A 26819-nucleotide genomic window follows, 5' to 3' on the forward strand; every position below is an offset into this window, starting at 1 on the left:
TGTGAATTTGCACAACCTACATGAATTAAATTTTAAATATTAAATATTAAATCATTAAATTAAAAAATAGAAAAAAAAAATTATAATCAAACAGAATATATCACAAATTCACTTGGACCCTAGACAACACAGAATACCAAATGCATATATATCGGCAATAAAATGAGTAGGGCAGAGGTTATCATTAGAAGTGGATGGAGAGAAGAGATGATACTGCAATAATTGAGAGTTGTAATGATTTAATGTTCTGAAGTATTAGTGGACCTGATTTGGCCAACTCCTTTCTTTTTTTCTTGTAAAATTTCTGAATATATGTATATATATATATACATATATGTGTGTGTGTATATGATTACAGAATAGTATTTGAGTAAGAGGTTTCTTCACTCCAATGCCTTAGCCCGTGAGCCCTACTTGTCAATTTTCATCTTCTTTATTTTCATACACCTAGCAAGTATGGCTTTGTTTTCCTTCTCCCATGGAGCTAAATGGGTTTGGAGAAATGATTGCTTCTCCTCATAATATGTCCGATACACTTTAAAATATACTAATAATGTACTACTAATAATTTTTGTTATTCGTTTAAATTTTTTAAATTATCTGTTTTAAATATTTTCTACTTTTTTTTAAATATGTTCATAAAATAATATTTCACATTGATAATATATCTCTACGCTTAAAATATAATCAGAAATATATTATATAAGGAATAAGTTAATATAGTGATCAATACGTTTCTACATCTTTGCGTTACTTGTAATGTGATAATTTTATTTGAAGTTATTAATTTCAACACTAATATACTCGAAATTTTACTCCAGTTTAGTTCTTTACATAATAAATAGATGAACTCAAATTTATATAACGTACTTTGAACGACTACAAAGTAACCCTCATAAAACTGTCATCACCCTTTTCAAATCGTCATTTCTTATCTTTATCTCACTCTTCTTTCTCCCAACAATGTAGCGTGGAATAAGAATTTGTAGTTGATGAGATGCTAGAGATTCTCCATTCATTCATAGGCGATTTTCCAACCAAGGTTCAAGTTTCGCTAATTTTGTAATTCTTAGTTTTCGTTATTAACATTATTATTTATTTTTTTACAGTGATAGTTACTTATAAATTAAAAAAACATTGATTTACTCTTAATACATAAAAATTATGAGAAAACCATTTATTATAGTGTTTTTTATTTTTATTTTTTTTAAAAAATACTTATAAATTATTTTCAAAATCTAGAATTGCTCATTAAAGAATTACGTAATACTTTAAAAAGGAATTATCTTTTGACAATTAATGTTATTCAAAACTAAAATAAGAATTTGTGAAGGCATATAGATATAGTCTTAGACATATACGAAACAAAGTTGTTAATAGTTTCCCACCAATGTTTAACTAGTATACCTTTTAGGCCACCAACCGGATCTATACAATACACATGACACCATCCTAAAATATATTTCGTATTAATCAATGTTAATGAGGAAAAATACTAGCCGTTGATGATATATATGTATGTACATTGTACATGTATATATATGATTTAGGGAAGAAGAGATCATTTTCATGAATTGCTCACCCGGGTCGTACGTCATTTGTATATACATGCACCATATTAGTGATCATCACAATCATGCTCAAATTCCTTACCCAAAATGTATACGATCAAAATATATATATATATATACATATATATTATAAAAGAACTTCATTAACAAAGCTTCATATATACAATTATAGCTAATACCAAAGTGAATTAAGAACTAACCAATATCCCAACTAATTTGATGACTACTCATCTCTCAAGATATTTATAGGTTATTGGCTATGAAAAATTATTTTAAAATAATTGATACGATATTTTATATTTATTAATTATTAAGTAATCCTTTATATAGCTGAATAAATTAAATTATTGATGTTTTTATAAAATTATTAATAAAAAATATATAGACTACGGAATGATTTTCTTTAGTGATTTTCAATCCTAAATTCCTAAAAATTATAAGTAAAATTGATATTTCATTACCTATAAGGGAAAAATCTAAGAGAGAGAGAGACTAGAGATTTTAATGATTAAAAAAAAAATTGTAGAAGAACATTTTAGTGTATGGATGTATAGACATATGCATATGTATATATATATATTATTAATAGAGAAAGAAAAAGAAAACATTGAGAATATTACGTGTGTGATACACTGATTTCTTCTTCTCTTGACGGAAATGTTGTAGGGTAATTTTTTGAGCCTGTTGGATCTAATTTTCTTCAACAACCACGCAAGATCCGCCCAATATTTCACTTCCTCTAACCTCCAAATCTTTCTTCATTTTACTTTCGATCCTCTCCTCCATTTTTGAGCTCACATCATCTCTAAACCCTTTCTTCTTCAAACCCCTAATCCTCCTCCTCACCACCTTAATAATATACAATGCCTTCGTTACTTTCTTTTGTATTATTATTATCAGTAACTTTAATGGCGTTACTTGCTTCTCCAGCATTTTCCACGTCTAGGGGAACTTTAGAGCGGCCGCAAGTCAAAACCCGGTTCAGGGTCAACCTCAAATATGTCGATTCCGGGAAGAATCTGACAAAATTTCAGCGTATACAGAGAGGAATCAAGCGCGGGAACCACAGGTTGCAGAGACTATGGGGTATGGCTCTAGACTCAAACGACGTCGTTCAAGCCCCTGTTCATGCAGGAAACGGTGAGTTTTTAATGAAGTTAGCCATCGGCACACCACCCGGGACTTACTCCGCCGTACTCGACACTGGAAGCGATCTGATATGGACTCAGTGTAAGCCATGCACCGACTGTTACGATCAGCCCACCCCCATTTTTGACCCGAAAAGTTCTTCTTCTTTCTCAAAACTATCTTGCTCAAATGATCTCTGTAAATCCCTACCTCAACCAACATGCAAAAATGACTGCGAGTATTTATACACCTATGGCGATTACTCTTCGACGCAGGGGATTTTGGCCCAGGAAACCTTCACGTTCGGCGACGTCTCTGTCCCACATATCGGGTTCGGTTGCGGTCAAGACAACGAAGGCGATGGGTTCAGCCAAGGCGCAGGTATAGTGGGTTTCGGTCGTGGACCATTGTCACTCGTTTCACAGCTCAACGAACCACAATTCTCTTACTGCCTGACATCCATTGATGACAACTCAAAAACCAGTACCCTTTTCATGGGACCCAAAGAAAGCTTCAACATCACGAAAACCGAATCAATCAAGACAACCCCATTGATTCAGAACCCATCACAACCATCTTTCTACTATCTTTCCCTTGAAGGAATCACAGTCGGCGACGCTCGATTACCCATTAATCCATCTACTTTCGAACTCCAAGAAGACGGAACTGGCGGCGTAATCATAGACTCCGGCACAACCATAACTTACTTAGAACAGAGTGGATTCGATCTGGTGAAGAAAGAGTTTACTTCTCGGATAAATCTCCCCGTCGACGACTCCGGCGCGACGGGTCTCGACGTCTGCTTCCGTCTGCCGGCGGATTCGAAAGACGTGGAGGTACCCAAGTTGGTGTTTCACTTCAAAGACGCGGACTTGGAGTTGCCCGGAGAGAATTATATGATTGGAGATTCGACCATGGGAGTTCTGTGTTTAGCAATGGGAGCTTCCAGTGGGATGTCTATTTTTGGTAATATCCAGCAGCAGAATATGTTGGTCACGTATGATATTGGGAAGGAAACGGCGTCGTTTACGCCCACGCAATGTGATAATTTGTGAGAGTTAATTAACCCATTTTTACAGTTCAGTTAGTTTGTGTGTTTCTTCTAATCTCGGGTGCTTTTTTTTTTTTTTTTGTTTTTCGTTATTATTTCTTATTAAATGGATTCTTGTATTGATGTGTGTAAAATGGGTTCTCAATAAAATCACCATTTTTCTACTTTATTTACACAATTATGTAAAAAATTATTAAGTGTTTTAAGGGTACAAGTACATTAAAAGACTCTATAAATACAATTTGTAAAGTTTAAATATAATTTTTCATAATTTTTTATATAAAAAATCTATTAAGCAAATGTAATAATAAGAGGGCCATGAAATATTTCTTAAAGAAAAAAAAAAAAAAAAAAAAAGAAGACCAAGAAATTTTCCATCTTGGGATATATCATCAAATTAAAAAAAAAACCCATTAAATAAATATTAATGTATATAATTCCATTGTCATTAATATATTTTTATATTTTAAAATAAGAAAATAATAATAATTTTTCATAAAATAATTTTTCTTTTTTTAAAGAAAAAAAAAAGATATTATGGTAATTGAAGAGAGTGGGATTGGTGCTTGTGGGCGTTGACAAATATATTTTGGGCTACTGAAAATCATCAAATTTTGAAGTCTCTTTATCCCCCCACACATCAACTATATACTCTAATCTTTTCTTCTTATAATTTTAAGTAGATATTCATTCATCTTATAAGTATGTGTATGTATACAAGATGGCCATCTTCAGAAAAATGGCATCATATATATATATATATATAGTCTTGGAGTAAAAGAAAAGGTTAAATGATGTACGTATACATCTATATAATGATATATTGATTTGATCATTTGACATTTTCTTTGTCAATTTATTGTGTTGATGCATGTACGAGAGAAAAGTTGCTTCATTTGAAAAACTCTTTTCTATGGCTTTGCAATTAGCTAATTAAAAAAAAAAAAAGATGAAAATATACTAAATTAATCATTTAAGTATTTTCAAACCTTTAATTTTATAAATATATCCTTTAATTCTATAAATATATAATGTTAATCTTATCTATCTCAATATCTCTCGTATAATTATTCTTATTTAAATCATCTAAAAATGTATTTATCGTTATTCATGACAGAATTTAAATTAAATAATAAAATAATTTAAGAATAAAATAAAAAAAATTTACATAATATAATATATGATCATCAATCAATTTTTAAATATAAAAAAATATCATCATTGAATACATTACGTGTAGGTCAAATTTTTGTAAACTATATGACGTGTTTTGATTCTGATCACAATTCATTGATTTAATAATGACATCTTTATCTTATAATACAACTAGTAATAAACTTGTTCAACTTGTTGTGTTAGCATAATTTGTAACACCCAACATTGATTTTATATATATATAATTATTTGTTAATTGAATTTAATTTAGTTTAATTTAATTTAATTTAATTTAATAAAAATAATAATAATAATAAATGGTAAAAATTAGTTGAGGATTTAATTGAAAATAATTTTGAAAAAAAGTTGTGAAAATTTGGATTTTTGGGGGTACTTTTGAAAGAAAAATCGAAAACCAGATGTCAAAATATAATTTAGAAAAATTTCGCCATGTCAGATGCCCGGTCAGCAGCCCCGACCAACTAGGACGCGCCAGGTGCAAAGGCGCTGACGCGGGAGGCCACGCTGGCGAAGCCATGTGGGCAATCCGCGTGCGCGCGATCGAACAGCTGAGATCTGTTCCCGCGCGCACGGACGGCCCAGATTGAAAACGCGCACGGACAACCCAGATTGCATTGGACGTCCCAAATTGAATCGCACACGGACGACCCAGATTGAATCGCGATGAACGGTCCAGATTCACTCCCTATTTAATCGCGATCGAACGGTCTAAATCAAAAGCGACAGATAGTCCAAATTAAAAGCGGATGGGCTTAAATAACTTCATCTGCACCCAAACTCAAACCCTAACCGCCAGAGCCCCTCACCGAAGAAGACAGCTAAGTCGCCGGGGAGTCTATCGCCGTCACCTACAGCCGCACCGGAGCAATTTTTGACTGCCAAAAGAGATAAAAAAAAAAAATTTCTTGCACGATTTTCAATTTTAAACCCACCCATGGTAAAATCAGAGTGAAAGAACTAGCCAATTGACCGAAAACGTTGTCGAAGCTCGGCGCCGCCGCTGCATGGTGTTTCGAAGAACGCCTCCAATGAGACCCTTTTCAATTTTCGTTCGATGTAATTTTTTCACTGTTATGATCACCGTTTCCTTCTCTACAGGTTGACCGGAGCAAAACATCTAACTGCAACGTGAGCCGGAGGAGTTACCGCACCGAAGAGCACTGCTACCGGTGAGTTTCGATTTTCTACGTTCTTTCGGCCAACCAAGAGCCCTAAGTATATTTTTTCACAGGAACCGATGCAAATTTGGCTGAATTCGGCCAAAAATAGCCAAACCGAGGCGGATCGTCGCCGCGAGCGGCGGCGCCGCTGCCGGAGCACAATGGAGCTGCCGTGCTGGATTTTTGAAATTGGCTGAGTGGGCCCTGGGTCTAATTTTTGGATTATTTGGGATATTTGTAGGTACCGTGAGCGCGTTTCAATTCCTGAAGAAAAATTTAGAGAACCCAGGGACTGCCTGTAGGCGCAGTAAACTATTTAGCTTTTCAGTGTCAAATCAAATAAGAACTTCTCACACTATTTTCTATCATAGATTTGAAGTTTAAATAAATAATAAAACGGTCTTTTGTATAAATTAAATAGATGTACATAATTAATTACAGATTGCTAATGGAGCCCGAATCGGACATTGTTCTTTGTTGATTTCTGTTGATTTATTTTGCAGTCTAAAAATATGATGGTTTCTGTTTTATATATTTTATTGTTTAAATGCATGTATTACTGATTTACTTGACCACTGCTTGATTTTGGGATTTAAGATATGATTGCATTAGTGGATGCAAGTTCGTTTGTTTATATGATTATGTTTGATTTGATAACGGGGATTAAGGAAAAACAGGAAAGGGATATGATCAAATAAGCGTATAAGACGACAGCCTCACTAGATATCTTGGGAGATGGTGGACGGACCGAGTTCAAAAGAAATCCTACCGTGAATGTTATCTCATACCGAACGGGATACGGAGACTTGGTAATTTGGCGCTCATACCAGACGGGGTATGGGGACCGCCCGTTTTACCCTCATATCGGATGAAGTTGTAATGGCCTCGGAAATAAAAAATGAAATGTATGTATTAAAATTTCTAAGTGTGGAAGCGAAATAAAAATTCTGATTAACATCCCTTATACAATAACCAAAACGTATTAAAAGTATGAAAGAATAAACTAACTAAGGTAAATACTAGTAATGAATGCTATAAATAAAACTATGAAATCCTTAGACGTCTACGCCATCTTCCTGTGGGACGGGCTCGGGAACCAAATCCTCCTGATCTGAAATGATTAAATAAGGAATGAACTACACTAGCCCAGTAAAGACATCACACTATCTCACTGTCACAGAAGTAAAGGTTGATAGAAAACAAAAATGACCAATGGAGCATAATTCATGATAAACTCATTTATCAATAATAAAACTATTTACTATCCACTTACCTCGGTGAGCTTCATGAAAACAACATAAAAAATAATAACATTATAATATCATGAAATCATACACACTTTATAACATAATACATATCATACCTTTGCATTTCAATCATTAGACAACAGATTTTTCTCTTTTATCAGCCTACTAGTATCCATGGGGATCCATAGGGGTCCCCGTTACACGTGAACCATTCACATTGATAACTTGATTCAGAGCCGTCCCCATACCCCGTCCGGTATGAGGGTAAAATGGGTCGTCCCTATACCTCATGCGGTATGGACGTCAAAACACACAAGGTCTTCATACTCCGTCCGATATGAGAGACCACGTTTCCGGTAGGGTTCTCTACAGACCCGGTCCGTCCACCATCTCCCAAGATATCTAGTGATGCTGTCGTCTTATCTAAACGGATACCAGGAAGGGCCTCATCGGAGGCAAAAATTGAGGAAAGCCGCAGCTGCGCCGCTGGACTTCGGAGGTATTTTTCGGCCGATTGCCCGGTGGATTGGCTCCAATTTGGCCATAAGCAAATTCAGCATCGAAAAATGAGCCAATGGGAGAAAATTTACATCGTTTGGCAGTCAGAAAATTCTCCGGTGCGGCGGCGGGTGGCGGCAGCCGACTCCTCCGGTGACTGGGTCTTCTTCTCTAGCGAGGGTACTGGCAGCTAGGGTTTGGGGTTGGGCGTGGGTGAGGTTATTTATAACCTTCCTCTTTTAATCTGGGCCGTCCGATCGCGATTAAAATAGAAATAAATCTAGGCCATCCATCGCAATGCGATCTGGGCCGTCCGTGCGTGAGTCAATCTGGGTCATCCGCACGCGTGAGATTTGGGTCGTCCGTGCACGTGAGATCTGGGCCGTCCTCACGAATGAGATCTGGACCGTTCGATCGCGTGCACTCAGATCGCCCACGTGGCTCTGTCCCGCGTGGCCTCCCGCGCCAGTGTCCTTGCCACGCGGCGTGTCCTGGTTGGCCGAGGCTGCTGACTGAGCTGCTGACATGGCATAATTTTTTTAAATTACATTTTGACCCCCAATTTTTGATTTTTCTTTCAAAAATACCATCATAATCCAAAATTTCACTCTTTTTTAAAAAAATTATTTTTAATTAATTCCCAAAAATAATTTTATCCATTTTTATCATTATTGATATTTTTATTCCCATTAAATAAAAATAAATTAAATTATAACATTTTTTATTAATTAATAATTAAAATAAAAATAGTAGCAAAAAAATCAAATACAATTCTAAAAAATAAAATAAAGGTCTTTTTGGGGTGTTACAGGGGTATTGAGATTTAATATCTTGGCGCTCATACCGGACGGGGTATGGGGATGGCTATGTAATTAAAATTGTTAAGGAAAAGGGTTTATGTGTAACAGGGACACTCCTATGGATTCCCATGGATATTAGTAAGCTGGTAAAACGAGAAACGGTTATGATTTAGTTATTATTAATGAATATAAATTTATGATATATTCTATGTTATTAATTGTGTATGAAGTTATAATCTGTATGATGTTATTGTCTTTATAGGTTGTTTTCATAAATTCTCCGATGGTAAGTAAAAGGGTAAATGGTTTTATTGTTAATAAATATATTTGTTTAAATCTACTGCTCTATTAATTATTTTGATTTTCTATCAGTCTTTACTTCTTTGTCGGTGATATAGTGTGATGTTCTTACTGGGCTAGTGTAACTCATTCATTCTTTAACCATTTCAGATCAAGAGGATCTGCTTCCCGAGGCCGATCTGTAAGAAGACTGCGAGTAGATGGTAGATACGTTATATTTTCCTTTATTTTTCTTAATTCTCATATTTTTTTCAGAGAATTCATTCCGTGATATTTGTTTAGTAATTTTAAGTTATTGTTTAAGATATGTAAATTTTAACTTCTTATTTCGTTGGGTCGTTACATGATTGGTAAATTTTGTGCAATTATGACCATGGTTAACATAATTTAATATATAAAAATAAAAAATTTAAAGAATTATTATCACCTTATGATACATTTAGCTAATTTAAGGTAGTTATTATCTTTTATGTAATATTCAGAATTAATTTTAAAATATTTAAAATTAACGTATAAAATATAATTTTTAAATTTATAAATTTTTATTTAATGTAAAAATTAAGAAAAATAAGTGGATGATGAAATTAAGAAAAATGTGACCACGTAACTCTATTAAGTATTCTGAATTATTGTGTAAAGAATGTAAACCCTAATACTATTATTTCGCTTCCGTATTCAAATTTATAATTTATTTTTTTTTTAGTTCCGAATCGTTACATTTTAGGTTTCAAATGAATCTAACACATAAAATTATTTTTATAGCTTTCTCGATCATCTCCACCTCTTCCCTCTCAATTCCAAATCGCTTCTTTTTATCACTTCAAATCCACCATGACTGCCTCCATCCTTCTGCCTTTTAAAAAAAAAAAATCTTTGTTCACACTTCTATCTACAATCTTTTATAAAGAAACTCTTCTATCTGTTGTAAGTACTTCAAACTAAAATCTGTATTTTAAACCATTCGATACATAAATCATTCTCAAAACATATAATATGATATATTTATAGTATGTTATATTTACTACTATATATATAAACATTATAATATTGTCCCAAAAAATGCTATTTATTATGGCACGAATGTAATTTTCACTTATCTAATTATTTTTTAATATCAGAAAATTATGAAAGTTGATAATTTTCAACTTATTTTCTATAAATTTTTAAATTACTTAAAACACTAAACCAACTAATTATTCGATCTAAGTGGAATATTGATTTTATTCCAGGCATCTTGATTTAAAAATAATAATAAATAAATAAAAATAGCATCATCATCAATCATGAACAGCCTAATCACTTGGAGATACGTTGACTTTCAATGCGTACAATATTGAAGTCATTTGCATTTGGAAGTCGTACGTTGACTTTTGGGGAGTCAAAGCCTTTAGGACCTCACATGTATATTGACATAACTGTCGTTAATGGGTCCTAAACCTCTTTTATTTCGTGAGCATTCATAATTAATTTCATGTGTTGGTATTCTCGTTCTAATTAATTTTATATATAATATTCAACTTTTATTATTTTAAATTTTTTAATTAATTAAATGATACATATATATTTATTATAATATAATAAAAAAATAATATTCAAACACAATTTATTTCATATTATTGGTCATTACATTCTAATTAATGAAATTTCACGTGCACAACGTTTAACTTTTATCATTTTTAATTATTTAATAGATATTGGTATATTCGTCAATTAAAATATTTTGATTTAAATTTATAATTTTTTATATATAAAAAATAAACATATTAACTATTTAATTAAGTAATAATCTATCTCTAGCATCGTTAATTAATTTCTTTACCATCTAATTACATTTGTTTCGTTTTATTTACTACCGTAAATCTGGATTAAAATGAGTTCATCACAGATGGTATTTTATATAAATAAATTAAGTAATATATTTTTTTATGTATTTTATATATAAATAAATTAAGAAGAAAAAAAAGGCAGAAGGAAATTATTAGTAAGAGAGGAGAAAGGTGCATCCATGGCCGACCCTATTGGCTTTATGGACCCCCCCGGCATGCCGTTTAAACCTCAAAACGACTCCACTCCACTATCAAAGGTGATTAAAATTTTAAAAAAGTAAATAAACATTTTTTTTACTTTCTTCAAATTTATTTTATCTATTTATTTATATTGTATTGTAATTATATATAATTAGTGCTCCAATGTAGATACTCATTTTGAGATTATTTATATGGTCTTTGTTAATCTTTAGACGTATCAATACAATTAATAAATATTTAGTGTTAATTTATGTGGTTAGGAAAAGATATTTAATGTTTAATCTTGTAAGGTGTACAATTACAAGGACACAAACCGTACTAATGACGAATAAAAAGGTTTAAGAATAATCGTCTTTTGGACTAATTCTTGTAATGGGGCACCCTCTTTTTGCTTAAAACAAATTATGAATTGATTAATTAAATTAATTAACAATAAACCCGTATAATATAAAATACATAAAACATTATTATAATGGGAAATTACATTTTTGTCCTACAAAAAGATACACAGCGTGCATAAAAAGTGAAGGGGGCCGGCACAGAAAGGAACGCCCAATAAAAGCCCTTGTTAAAAGTGCATGCAATAAGACATTTTATTGACCAATTAAAACGTGGCATAATATTTAATTTTAAAATTTAAATTTTGGTATATGATTTTTTATTTATTTTTTTTAAATCAAGTTTTTGTCTTATTAATTTTTTTTTTATATTTAATCTATATATAGAAATGAAGTCACATACTTATCATCAAATAAATATACAGACACCTTATGCCCAAGATTACACACTGATTTCCAAAATCCAAATTCTCTCGCTGATTTCAGTTGAATTCCCAAAAGAAAATACAGAAAAGATTAATCACGTACTGGATTATGCGGAAGAAGACGCAGGAAGCTAATGGAGATGAGGAGAAGAAATTGAAAGTGAAGAAAGGGTGGGTTGGAGTAAGAGTTGGGACGGAGGGAGACGACGGAGGATTTCACAGATTTGAAATTCCGATCTCGCATCTCCACCATCCTCTCTTCAAGCCGCTACTTGACAAAGCTCATGAGGTATACGGCTACCACACCGCCGGTCCTCTGAAACTGCCGTCTTCCGTCGACGATTTCCTTGATCTCCGGTGGATGATTGAGAAGGAATCCAATCAACATCATCAATCTCATCATCGCCACCACCACCGTTACCTCTCTCGTGCTTTGTCCTTCAACAATTGCTGATCATCATCTAGATATTTGTAGATACTCATGTATGTATATGTATCTCGATACGTATATATATATATATCACTCAACCATGTAGTTAAATGGTTGATTCCCGGCAGCATTACGAACTATTTTTATAGTTGAATACTTTAATCAGAGCAAACCTTTTGATCAGCTTTTAATTGACTTGAATACTACTTACACGTACATATATATATATATATTCTATAAATATAATGGTTTGATTGTAATTTGGGAATACAAATTCAGTTTTTCTCCATGAAACAAACCATAAGTACATTATAATAGTCCCAAAAAGCAAACATGGAAGAGTAATGCAAATTGACAATTATTTTCTTTTAGAAGGAAAAATTGTTCTCACCGCGAATACCCTTCGTATTGTTTCACTATAAAAACTCTTATATTTAGTGAATACTAATAAGGTTTCTTTAAGTTGTTGGTATTGTTGTTAAAACGAGGTTTCTAAAGCTCAAGGCATATTAGCTAAAGTTTAAAAAATTTACATTCATTCTTAGTGTGTTTCTTGTGTGTGTTTTTTATTTATTTTTTGTTCAAAATTTGGTGAATTAATTTTTTTAAAGTACATTGTTTGTTAACGTAGTATCTAGTTTTGACAACAGCAGTATCAGACTTTGCAATAAATTTAATAGGCGGGGAGAAAAGAAGTACAGCCAAAGGGAGGCAAAGGAAACACAAGAACATGGGTCAATTTAGGGCTATTTGTTATGCATTTAAAAATGCAATTTCCACCATTGATTGAGACAAGCAATAGCACAGAATTTTTATGTCATTAAATGCATCATTTGTGTTGTTATATGTATCGTGGAAAAAATTTATTTATGTTATTAAATGAAACATATTGTGAAATATATTATATGTGTCTTATATGCTTAGTAACAACAAAAGGTTGTGGTTAAACGAAGCATATTATCTTCTCTTTGTGGAAGTTATTGTGAAACGTGGGTTAAGATTACCCAAAGTATATTGACAATTGAAAAAAATTAAGAGTAAAAAAAGCTGAAAAGAGATGGACAGGTGGACTGCCCAGATCAAAACCCTAAAATGAAGGGTCAGAATTTTTTCTGTTTTAAAATTAGTTATATTGTTCGGGATAGTTGGTGGTCTCAGTTGATTCTAGAGACCACATTCCCTTTTTTTCTTTTACTCTCCTGCATGTGTATATATTCCTAAAGCCTTCAAACAATCAATAAGGCAGAAAATCAAAAGAGTAATAAAATTTTGTTTACACCCGGTTGGATATTTTTACATACTATCAGAACAGTGCCTGTGATAAGTATTGATTTCTCTTATTTCTACACTACACTATTACTCTACTTCTCAATGACGAACCTTAATACAGATGTGTTGATACTTCTAAACTTGGATCAGCTTGGAATGCAATTTGTCACAACTACCCTTGATGGCTCCAACTATTTATCTTGGAGTCGAACCATGGTGATTGTGTTGAGAGCCAAAGATAAGCTCGCTATTGTTGATGGCAGATGCAAAAAGTCCAAACTTGATGTAGCAGAATATGAACAATGGCACAAAACAGACAGTATGGTAGTGTCCTAGATCCTAAGCTCGATGAATAAAGAGCTTGCTAGCTCCTTCTTGTACACCACATCAGCAAAAAACATGTGGGATGAAATTAAAGAAATGTATGCTGAAAGTAACAGGCTTTTGATATATCAATTAAAACATGAAATAAGTTCTATCAATACCAATGACATTTTTAGTTTGATACATGTTGATCTTTGGGGACCATACCCGGTCAATTGTATCTCTAGTGCATTCTATTTTTTAACCATAATTGATGATTTTTCAAGAGTCACTTGGACTTATTTATTAAAAGAGAAAACGAGTGTATCAAATACTTTAAAATATTTTTGCAATCTAATATAAAATCAATTTCAAAAAATAATCAAAACAGTTAGGACAGACAATGGCACTGAGTTCATGAACACCTCATACAAAAAAAAAATTCAAGAAAGAGGAATCATGCATAAAAAAACTTGTACATACACACCACAGCAGAATGGTGTGGTGGAAAAAAAATATAAACACCTACTGGAAATTGCTAGGCATTGATGTTTGAATTAAAATTACCAAAAAGGTTTTGAGACGAAGCCATACTCAAAGCCACACACATAATAAACGTTTTGTCAAACTCTGTTTTAAAGTGAAAAACTCCTTATGAAATTTTGTACGAAAAACACCCAGATTACTCAAACCTAAAAGTTTTCAGTTGCCTATGTTTTGCTACAAATATTAACCCCCAAAAGGACAAGTTTGAACCCAGGGCTTCAAAACCTGCTTTCTTAGGGTATGTACCTAATGCTAAAGCTTACAAATTATATGATATAATAGACTGAAAAACGATTTTGTCAAAAGATGTCATATTCCATGAAAAGATTCACTCATACCAAATACAACACCCTAAACCAGATTATCATGACACCCCACTACTAATACCAAACATCAACATAGCAACCATACCCGAAAACCAGTTACAAAGTAGAGAAGAAATTCCCCTTACCAAACATCATCCTAGAAGAGTCTGAAACAAGGAGGAGCACCAGGGTGAGAAGCAGGCCCGCTTGGATGGAAGACTTTATTGCCCATATCACCGAACAACCTGTGCCCGAACCTCCCTTCCTCATGTTCACTTCATCTGCATATAATCATGACTATGTTAATTTAATTGCACAAGTGTCTATTACGAAAGAACCAATGTCATATACGGATGCTAAAAAGGACAATAAGTGGGTTGAGGCCATGCAAGCTGTCCACACTATAAGACAATAACACTTGGGAACTAACTACACTACCAAAAGGGAAGAAAGCAATTGACTCAAAATGGGTGTATAAAATAAAATACAATGCCGATGGATCAGTTGAAAAATACAAAACAAGACTCGTTGCTAAGGGTTACAATAAAGAGTTTGGCATAACTATCATGATAGCTTTTCATCAGTGGCTAAAATGGTCACGGTTTGACTACTTTTAGCCGTGGCAGCTAGCGACTGGTCAGTGTATCAGTTAAATATCAATAATGCATACCTACATAGATTTGTAGAAGATGACCTATACCTAAAATGCCCAGAGGGCTACTTCAAGGCCAGTGAAGGGCAAGTATACCATTTAACCAAGAGGTTGTACGGCCTGAAACAAGCGGGTCACCAATGGTATAAGGAGCTTACTTCAAAGTTTCAATCCATCGGCTTCACTAAGTCAGAAGTCGAGCATTGTATATTCACAAAAGGAACAAAAAAAAAACTATGTAGCAATTGTGGTATATGTGGATGACTTACTTGTTACGAGTCCTAACAATGAAGAGATTTGTAAAGTCAAAAATGCCCTAGATGAAGCCTTTACGGTCAAGGACCTCGTCCAAGCAAGATACTTCCTTGGAGTCGAGATAGCCAGGTCAAAAAAAGGGATCTACATCAGCCAGATGAAATAAATCAAAGACATTTTACAAGATGCAAGGATGGAAGACGCAAAAGGAAGTGTAATAACTGAAAAAAAAATGGTATGTATATATAGATGTATAGGTAGGGTGAGAATTTCAGAGGTGAAACGACATCGTTTGGTGAAGAATGGGAGGAAACGGCATCGTTTGGAGAAGAGGGGGAGGAAAACGACGTCGTTTGAGGGAAACGACGTCATTTGGAGAAGTGGAGGAGGAAACGACGTCGTTTGGAGAAGGGGGAAGTGGACGGTTGGGATGAGGTGAGATAGACAGGCAGGATGAGAGGTTGATGGGCTATAAATAAGAGAAGGGAAGAAAAAAATGAAAAAAAAAAGAAAACAGAGAAGAGAGAGATCGGGGCGGGAAGAGAAGGTGAGAGAGAGAGAGAGAGAGGAGCTGGATTGGAGAGAAACGAGAAAAGAGAGAGAACAGGAAGGAGGATCGTGACAGTACGAGCTACGGGAGGAAGGAATATGGAGATGAGAGGTACGGTAAAATTTTGAGTTCTTGTATAGGTGTGGAATGATTTCGAATTAGTGATTTTAGATTAAGAAATCTAGGTTTTATTTAGTATGTAGAGTAATAGAACTAAGATGTAGAGACATGAGGGTGTGGATGGCAGGTGGAACAGTAGAGGTGTTCACGGAGGAGGCTGTAGGAAGAGAGAGAATGAAGATGTTGGAGAGTGGGAGAGGTCCATGAGATAGGGTGGATATTTTGTATAAAATGAGTGTAAGAACATGGTGAAGGCCGCGGGAAAATAGAGTGAACGAGGAGGTTGGTAAGTGAGTGAGATTTGTGATGGCGAGGAGAGTTTGTGTGTGCGAGCTGGGTGCACGGAGGAGGCCGTGGGAGGAGAGAGAAGGAAGAATGGACTCGGTGAGTGTTCTATGAGAGAGATGAAAGTTCATGATGGTGAGTGTGTGGGTTGTGATATTCTGAATAGGCCGTGGGAGGTAGAAGAAAAAGAAAAGTGGTGTGTGAGGTCTGTGAGAGAGAGGAGAGTTCATGACTGTGCAAGGGGTCTTTAGAGTGGGATGTGGAAGGAGGGAGAATGAAGAGTTCGGTGTGTGTGAAGAGATTCGGGCAAGAAGAGAGGTGCGGTATGACCGTAGGGAGAGGTGGATATAGGAGGGGATGAGAGTGTATATGCTGGAAATTTGGGAAAGGAAAAAGAGAGGCTTGTAAGGCGTGGTTTAAGGTATAGGAGTAGGGGTGTGTTGGTAGTTGTGTGGTGTGAGAGTGTGGGTTGTATATAGGTTGGTATACCTGCTGTAAATTTATGGGTTGGTGAGGGAACATTACCGGCATATGTGTGAGATATTAGTGTGTGTCATGCGGAGAGATGTGTGTAGGGCCAATATACCGGGTAAAGAAATAGGAGAGCCTCAAGATAACATGGTGAAGCGAGTACGGGATGGTTTGGTCCTTGAGTTGGTAGCATTGGAGGACGCCGATATTGGTGGTCGCTACCTAAAAAGAGTAGGTTGATCGCCGATAGTGGTGATGGTCGGGAGACCCCGATGGGCAAGGGGTTGGGTCGCTGATGTTGGTGACGGGAGAGGATGGTATCTATGTGTGTGGGTGTGGCCTATTAGGGGTCGAGAGGTAGAAGATTGAGTGTTAGTCACCGCTATTAGTGACGAGTGAGAACATTTGTACTCATGGGGTGACTTCTGAAGGCGGTCACATTTGATATGTAATATAACTAACTTACCGGGACAAGTTGATTTTGTGTAGTCCCAGAGTGGTACTAAAGTAGGACTTAGGTTGTATAGATAGGGTACATGTAGGAATACTGGATTTTCTGTTGTTGTATGGGCTACTGGTAACCATAACTAGAGTTTTGGGATACGTTAATATTGAATAGTCCTAGGGTGGCTCTAAGGTATGGCTTAGGTTGTGTAGATGGAATGCATATAAACATACTGAATTTTCTGTTATTGTATATGATACTTACAACTTAATTTTTATCGTATTGAGTTATGTGTACTCACTCTTTATCATTAACAGATGAAGTAGAGATAAAACCGGGATCGGAGTTGCTGGTTTTCGAGCCTAGTATATAGCGCCACAGGGCAAGGATTCTCTTTGTGGGCGTATTGTAGTGTGTAAAAATTTATAGTAGAATAGATAATATCTGTTGGAAGTGTATGAGATTGTATTATCCTGTGATATATATGTACGATTGCAAGTTTATCTTGATTTTGAATAATGAAGTGTGGAAAGGTTTCTGTGTGTGTGATTGATTTGGTATGAGACTTGCGTGTTGGATCATGGAATTGTATTAGATTGCGCCATAAAAAAAATGGGGCATTACAGGAAGCCACTTTTCTCTGCCTTCCGGACTAAAACTAAATACAGAAGAAGGAAAAATCTTACCAGATCTAGAGATGTATAGATTTCTAATCGGCCGCTTGCTCTACCTCAACTTTACCAGACCCAACATAACATACTCCACCCAACATCTCAGTCAATTCATGCAACAGCCCAGACAGTCACATCTCGACGCCGCATTATATGTGTTCAAGTACCTAAAGCAATATCCGGGGCAAGGCATCTTCTTTCTGAGAAGGAATGACCTTAAAGTTAAAGTGTTTTATGACTCGGACTGGGCATCATGTTTAATGAGTTGCAAATCTCTCACGGGCTTCTGCATCTTCCTCGGGCCAGCACTAAGCTCCTAGAAAATAAAAAAACAAACTACGGTGAGCAAGTCTTCTGCAGAAGCTGAATATAAAAGTATGTCATCCACAATATGTGAAGTTCAAAGGATAACTTACCTCATTCGAGATTTTCAAATAATACATCACTTACTCGTAATACTGAACTGTGACAACAAAGCCGCCGAGCACATCGCAACAAATCCGATCTTTCACGAACGAACAAAGCACCTCAACATCGATTGCCACATAATTCGCGACCAGGTACAAAAGGGCTTCGTCAAAACGAAACTCGTCACCTCGAGAGAACAACTTGCCGATCTGCTCACAAAACCCTTAGGGACCTCAGCACATCACCGACTTCTGTTCAAGATGAAACACCAGCAACAAGAAAACACAAAGGGTTAAAGAAGTGGTGATGAGGAACTTGAAAAGTTGAAAGTGAACAGACTTCATCTTTAGGAGTGGGTGAAAAAAATTAAGAGTAAAAAAGCTGAAAGGAGATAGACAAATGGACTGCTTAGATCAAAACCCTAAAATGAAGGGTCAAGATTATTTTTGTTTTAAAATTGGTTAGATTGTTGGGGGCAGCTGGTGGTCTCAGTAGATTTCAGAGACCACCTTCCTCCTTTTTCTTTTACTCTCCTGCATGTGTATATATTCTTAATGCCTTCCCACAATCAATAAGGCATAAAATCAAAAGAGTATTAAAATTCTATTTACACCCTGTTGGATTTTTTTATAACAACTAATAAAAGAGGAAACAAAACATTTGGTTCTCTTAAATGATTATGGAATATAAACAACCATTTAATAAACATTCAAAAATGTTTCAACTAAAATTAAAGCCATAAGAATGAGAACTTAGAGATGGAGAGAACAAGCAAAGGAGATGGAGATCTGGGAGTCAATCAAGTGTTAATGACTCAAGAAAAGTGACTTGGGAGATCTTAAAAAGATCTTGAAAGAAAGACAATATTAAGTGCAGAGAATGATGACGATTGAGGCTAGTAAATGATTTTTCTATAAGGAATTCTTTTTTATAAAACAAGAGAATCTAACTGAGCAGAAAAAGTCTAGTCATCAAAATTCCAAAAGATAAAGAGGTAAAAATAAGTTTCTATTTCATTAATTTTTTGCAAATAAAACTCCATACAAATTTTTTGTAAGATTTATTCAATAAGATTCAAAATATGTGATATCTTGTCATTCTAAGAGAGAAAAGAGCATCACTTATAAATATATATTTATAAAATTTAAAGTGAGAACTGAGACCTTATTGACTACCAAATTACTAAAAGATTGTATATTTGGTGGATAACATTCTCGTGAAGTTAGCTTATTTTAAGACCTCTTCGAATAGCGTACTAAAATCCAAGAGAATGAGAGATGTAGACTAATTTGATAAAGAAAAATTCTATATAAAAAAAGACTGTTCTAAATGGAATAGAGTAAAGGTCATTTACAAATGTAATGACTATTTTAACCATATTTTTTTAAAATTTTTACTGACCAGTATTCATTACTAACCCTCAATCATGTCATATCGTACGCAATATTATCTTTGATATGTCATGATTTCGGCACATCATTCGTTACGTGTCCAATCATTAAAAAACTCCTAAACAATCATTAATGATGGGGGTTAAATCAATAAAAATTTGAAAATACATTGTTAAAATAGATTAACAACAATATAAAGACTTGGACGAAAGAAATTAAATAATATAAGAGCTCATAAAATATTGCGACTCAATTTTTATTATTGTAATTGTTTTCGTAGTACCAATTATTAACATAAATTGTTTCAACTAAATATATATTTTTTTAATTTTTATGTCTTACGACGGATAAGTAATATGAATTTTTTTGATCCGAAAATAATATTTTAACTTTTATATATTATGGTGGGAAATTTAAAATTTTAAGAATGAAATAAAAATTTTATTATGGCGCATGCTTATATATATATATATATGTGTGTGTGTGTTGATATTATTATGTTTTGATGGGATATTACTTTAATACAAAGGCATAGAATTGGTTGGGAGTAAGAGGTGCATGCATATTGCATAAGCGATATATGTGTTTTAAATAATATATATATATATATATATATATGTAAGTGAAAAATATGATTTTCAATAAAAATGACGACACTGTGATGTAGCTATCCAGTGTCTGTGACTGCCGACCGATCACGATGGTCGGTCACAGATTATGGCTCTGGAGCCGTTGGATGTCAAAATCATAATCATGACCATTCAGGCATTATCTTGTCCGAGAGGTTTCCTTCTTCAATTTGACCTGCTCCCACTCTCACTATACCATCGCATATATTATCTTTTACTTTATGTTTAAAGATAACCATCAATTCTCTATCTTCATATAATATATACATATATACATATATATATATATTGGAAGTACAATGCCACGTACAAGATTCTCCAATCTAAATTTAATATTTAACTAAAAGCTAAAAAAAAATAAGGTCGTGTACTGCTCTGTATGACAAAGTTGACAACGAAAATCACATTCCAATAGCCTTCTCAATTTTAAAATATATATATATATCTAATTACCCTTTAGACCAAGTAGTGAATTTATATATATATATTGGACGTTCGTATTGTAATTAAAACATTATGGAATTCTAAAATTGAAACTTATATTTTGACTTTGGATGAGATAACAACAATCATGGGGTCGCATAACTTGAATTAAAATTTAAAACTATATCACGGGGGCCAATTGAATGATTTTGGACCGATCGTTATCTTTTAGTCATTATGAAAAAGTATAAGTAATGAGGCCACTTTTTATAACTTTTGTAGTACATTTATCTTTCATGCAGTTGCTAAAGTTGATGGAATCCAGTCACAACTCAGTGTTTAACATGATGGACTTTTCATTTTTTTGCTTTTTCTAAGGTTAATTATAATTTTGTAGTAATTAAAAAGTTTATTATTAAGTTTTTTTATAATTTAATTAGATAAATAAATTATTCCCGTTGAAATTAAGAGATTCTTCTAAAATAATTTCATGAAAATAATCGAAACATTATTAAATATAGTTTAAATTTAAAGTATATATTTTATTGGTAAAGACGGTGAAAATTAACCCACGTAATATGCGGTCCTGAATGTCAGTGCTTGAATATCTTGGAAGGAGATACGGCTTTATTAACCCTGCACTTTAGAAGGCAGTTAATTTTTATTCTCCCAAAAATTAATTATTAAAAAAAATATATATATATATATAAATTTTGTAGTTAAGTAGAAATAGAATTTTATTTTTGTATTTAAAAATTATATATTGATTCTTTAAAATAATCAAATTAATTAATTGATATAGACCACTTTATTGCATACCCCTTTTCCCGATTTTAAAATTAGATGGTAAGGTATTTTTTTTAATTTATTAAGTTGGATTGAATTTTTTAAAAAAAAATTGTTATGAATATTTTGATTAAAAAATTTATGTTCGCTATAAAATATTTATTCATTTAATATGCACAAAATTTGGTGGAAGGTCGCAGTGCTAAGGACTACATCCGTACTCATTGATGATGACTAAGATTGCAACTTTGACCATTTTATTATATATTTTTTTAAAGAGAAATAATTGGTAAAAATAAATTAAAAAATTCTTCGTATTTTATTCAGAATATTGCCTTCTGGGTAAGTCCAAAGTGTGCTGCCGTGTATCCACCATTACAGTGTGTGTGTATATATAAAATATATATATTATGAATATTAAAAAAATTATCAACATTAATTATTTTATTTGATTTAAATAATACGCATGCAGCACAAACCCGCCCAACAAATAGGAAAATTCCATATTTTTTTTTAATTTTAAATTAAAATAATGGAGAAAGATACGATCCATCCACTTGTGCGTGGTGGGACCCACCGGCGGTTGTCCACTCCCAGTCGCTGTGTGTGTCAACCCCTGACCCCACCACTAAAACGCAGCCAGCCAATAAGCGTTATGGTAAAATTAAATAAATAAATATAATATAATATATGATGGGGTAAAATATATATTTATTCCGTTAAATATTTAGTATTTGTATAAATAATACATAAATTAACAATTTTGTATTCATTTTTAAAAAAATAAAAATTAATTTAATTTTTAAAAAATAATTAAACTATTCATATTGGTAAATTACTAACACAAACAATATTATTTTAGTCTTTTATAAATTAAGTTTTAACAATATATTGAGTTATTTATATTAATAAATTACTCGTATAAAAATAATAATTATAATTAGTACGAGTTAATTCATTAATAATATATAATTACTAATAAAATTATTTATTAATATTAAAAGATATTAATCAAATATTTACTTATTAAACATTGTAAAGTTATATTTTACTAAATTACAATTCATATATGTAACACCCAAACCTTTATTATTATTATTATTTTTTATTGGAATTATTTTGGTTTATTTTATTTTAATAATTAATTTATTTTGTAACAATATGTTTTAATTTAATTTAATTTAATTTAATAGAAATAAAAATAATAATAATAATAAAATGGGGTAAAATTATTTTTGAGATTTAATTGAAATTGCTTTTGAAAACAAAAGGTAAAAATTTGGATTCTGTGGGTGTTTTTGAAAAGAAAATCGAAAATCGGGGGTCGAAACGTAATTTAAAAAAATATACCACGTCAACAGCCACGTCAGCAGCCCGGTTAGCAGTCCCAGCCAACCAGGACACGCCGCGTGGCAGGGATGCTGACGCGGGAAGCCATGCGGGACGGAGACACGTGGGTGCTCCGTGTGCGTGCGATCGGACAGCCCAGATCCGTTCCCGCGCGCACGGACGACCCAGATCAAAAGCGCACATGGACGGCCCAGATCTCACACGTGTGAACGGCCCAGATTTGATCACGCACGGACGGTCCAGATCTCATCGCAATGGACAGTCCAGATTTATTTTTAATTTAATCGCGATCGGACGGTTCAGATTAAATCGTGATAGACGGCTCAGATTAAAAGGGGAATGTTATAAATAATCGCATCCACACCCAACCCCAAACCCTAGCCGCCAGAACCCTATATGGGGACGGCCCTGGAATTAAGTTATTAATGTGAATGGTTCACGTGTAGCGGGGACTCCCTATGGATACTAGTAGGCTGATAAAAGAGGAAAGTTGTTGTCTGATGATTGAAATACAAAAGTATAATATGTGTTATGTTACAGAGTGTGTATGATCTTATGATGTTTATAATGTTATTATTTCTCATAAGTTACTTTCATGAACCTCACCGAGGTAAGTGGATAGTAAATGTTTTTATTATTAATAAATGATTTTGTTATAAATTATGCTCCATTGGTCGTTTTTATTTTCTACCAACTTTTATTTCTGTAACAGTAAGATAATGTGATGTCTTTACTGGGCTAGTATAACTCATTCCTTACTTAACAATTTCATATCAGGAAGACTTGACTCCCGAGCCTGTCCCACCGGAAGGCGGCGAGTAGATGTTTAAAGATTTCATAGTTTTATTTATAACATTCATCTCTAGTATTTACTTTATTTAGTTTATTCTTTCATACGTTTAGTACGTTTGGATTATTGTGTAAGGGATATTAATCAAAATTTTTATTTCGCTTTCGCACTTAGAATTTTTGTTATATATACTTCGGAGGAACTGGCCGCCGCCGCACTAGAGGATTTTCCGGCTGCCAAACGAGGTAAAATTTATCCCATTGGCTTGTTTTTCAATGCTGAACCTCCCTGTGGCCAAATCGGAGCTAAACCACCAGCCAATTGGCCGGGAAATACCGCCGAAGTCTAGCAGCGCAGCCGCGGGTTTTCTCAATTTTTGCCTCCGATGAAGTCCTTCCCGGTTCCCGTTCGATGTAATTTTTATACCACTGTGACCATCGTCCTTTTCTCTACAGGTTGACCGGAGCAAAATACCAAATCGCGACTCGCGCCGGAGGAGCCGTCGCACCCGAGAGCTCCACTGCCGATAAGTCCCAGTTTTCTGTAATATTTTGGCCCATCGAGGGCCCTAGGGATTTTTTATCACAAGAACCAATACAAGTTTGGCCGAATACGGCCGAAAACGGTCAGAAACGGCCAACCCGAGGCGGATCACTGCCATGGGCGGCAGCGCCATCGCCGGAGCACGACGGAGTCGCCGTGCCGGAATTTCAAAATTGGTCGAAAAGGCCCTGGATCTGATTTGAGATTTTTTGGGGACATGTACAAGTACCGGAAGTGTGTTTTAGTTTCTGGAGAAAAATTCAAGGAATCTAGGGACTGCGCGTAAGCGAAGTGAGAACCCGATTTCAGACTCCAAAATAAATAAGGATCTCTCATCCTATTTCCTATTACGACATTAAAGCTTAATAAATGATAAAATGGTATGTTATGAATTAATAGATATGTATAATTAATTAAGGTTGCTAATTGAGCCCGAATCTGATGTATCTTCCAGTAAGGTGTTGTTTGATTTATTTTACAGTTTTGAATGCAGTTTGGTACTTGATGTGTTTATTCTATGGTTTTATATGCATGAATCATGGTTTCGTTTATTATGGTTTGAATTATTGTGAACCCGATGTTGTCTTGCCTTGTTTGGTGTCCGTTACTGGTTTACCTATTTATGTTTGATCGGATAATTGAGACTTAGAAAATGAAAAAAAGTATGTGAATTGATAAATAGATAATGTCGATAACCTTACTAGATATCTTCGGAGATGGTGGACGGACCGGGTCCATAGGGAACCCTACCGGGAACGTGGTCTCTCATATCGGACGGGGTATGAAAACTTTATGTGTTTTGGCGCCTATACAGGATGGGGTATGGGGATGGCTCGTTTCACCCTCATACCGGACGGGGTATGGGGACGGTCCTGGAATCAAGTTATTAATGTGAATGGTTCACGTGTAGCGGGGATCCCCTATGGATCCTTATGGATACTAGTAGGTTGATAAAAGAGAAAATTTGTTGCCTGATGATTGAAATACAAAAGTATGATATGTGTTATGTTACAGAGTGTGTATGATCTTATGATGTTTATAATGTTATTATTTCTCATAAGTTGTTTTCATGAATCTCACCGAGGTAAGTGGACAATAAAAGTTTTTATTATTAATAAATGAGTTTGTTATAAATTATGCTCAATTGGTCGTTTTTGTTTTCTACCAACTTTTACTTCTGTAACAGTAAGATAGTGTGATGTCTTTACTGGGTTAATATAACTCATTCCTTACTTAACCATTTCATATCAGGAAGACTTGGCTTCCGAGCCCGTCCCGCATGAAGGCGGCGAGTAGATGTCTAAAGATTTCATAGTTTTATTTATAACATTCATCTCTAGTATTTATTTTATTTAGTTTATTCTTTCATACGTTTAGTACGTTTGGATTATTGTGTAAGGGATATTAATCAAAATTTTTATTTCGCTTCTGCACTTATAATTTTTCTTATATATACATTTGCCTTTAAAATTTCGGGGCCGTTACAATATAAGATAATAAACTATATCAACGTACATCCTTATAAGATATATAAAACTATATTAAATATCGACATATAAATAAACAATTGTTTAACTTAATGATTGATATTCATAAGAAATTATTGATTTGAATCAAATTCATAAACTATATTATCGAATTACTAATACTTTATTTATTAAAAAATTATTTTTATATATTATGATTGGTTTATATGTATCATATAATTAATGAATATAAATATATATATTTGTAACTAAAAAAACTACATTAGCAATTTATACAAGTACATTATTGTATCTTAATAAATAATAAGAGAACTTTCTTATGAAAAAATAACTAAAACTACTATCTTTATAAAATTTGAAGGATCTCCCATTTGACCATTTCATTGGGTTGATATTAATTCATTTATATATATATATATATATATATAAACTACTAATGTAGTGTTGCCCTAAATTTTAAAGCTTGAATTATTTGATTGGTGTGTAATAATTAAAAAAGAAGAAGAAAAACTTATGTTGCGTACCAAAACAAGAATTTCTCCCAACCTTTGTTTGTTATGGTGGGTTTTGTGCCTAGTTTGCTGTCTCCATGGCCACACATTACACTTGGACAGGAAGCTTATACCTTATAAATTCCTTGATGACATTATGCAATGGAAGACTTCTTTAATATCCATTCATAATTTGACGACAAACCAAAAATATTCCATATTATCAATAATATATCTACTTATTTTATTAATTAAATTTTTTATTTTTTTAAAAAAATATTTATAAATTTTATAATTTATTATCAATTTTACTATAGTTTTATGAACGAAATATATATTAATTTATAATTAAATAACATTTTCAAAGTATTCAATAAAGACTTAAAAGTTTTTAAAGTACCCGTTTCCCTATTTAGTTTGATATATATAATGATCTCCTAATTCCTTTTCTATTGATAATAATAAATAAAAATACAAATATATATGTTACTCACAACA

At 33.5% G+C, this 26819-nt stretch overlaps 2 protein-coding genes across 2 annotated transcripts; both read left to right on the forward strand.

Annotated features, from left to right (window-relative positions):
• Positions 1 to 2156: 2156 nt before the first annotated feature.
• On the forward strand, positions 2157 to 3914 carry LOC110816417 (Eukaryotic aspartyl protease family protein). Its single transcript, XM_022044597.2, has one exon. The coding sequence runs from the start codon at positions 2435 to 2437 to the stop codon at positions 3752 to 3754; it is 1320 nt and encodes a 439-aa protein (XP_021900289.1). The 5' UTR covers positions 2157 to 2434; the 3' UTR covers positions 3755 to 3914.
• Positions 3915 to 11830: 7916 nt separating this feature from the next.
• Positions 11831 to 12175, forward strand: LOC110816540 (indole-3-acetic acid-induced protein ARG7-like). The gene has a single exon (XM_022044771.2). The coding sequence runs from the start codon at positions 11831 to 11833 to the stop codon at positions 12173 to 12175; it is 345 nt and encodes a 114-aa protein (XP_021900463.1).
• Positions 12176 to 26819: the final 14644 nt, after the last annotated feature.

The sequence above is a fragment of the Carica papaya genome, chromosome 6 (assembly GCF_054855325.1).
Source record: "Carica papaya isolate Zhongbai chromosome 6, ASM5485532v1, whole genome shotgun sequence".
Lineage (NCBI taxonomy): Eukaryota > Viridiplantae > Streptophyta > Magnoliopsida > Brassicales > Caricaceae > Carica > Carica papaya.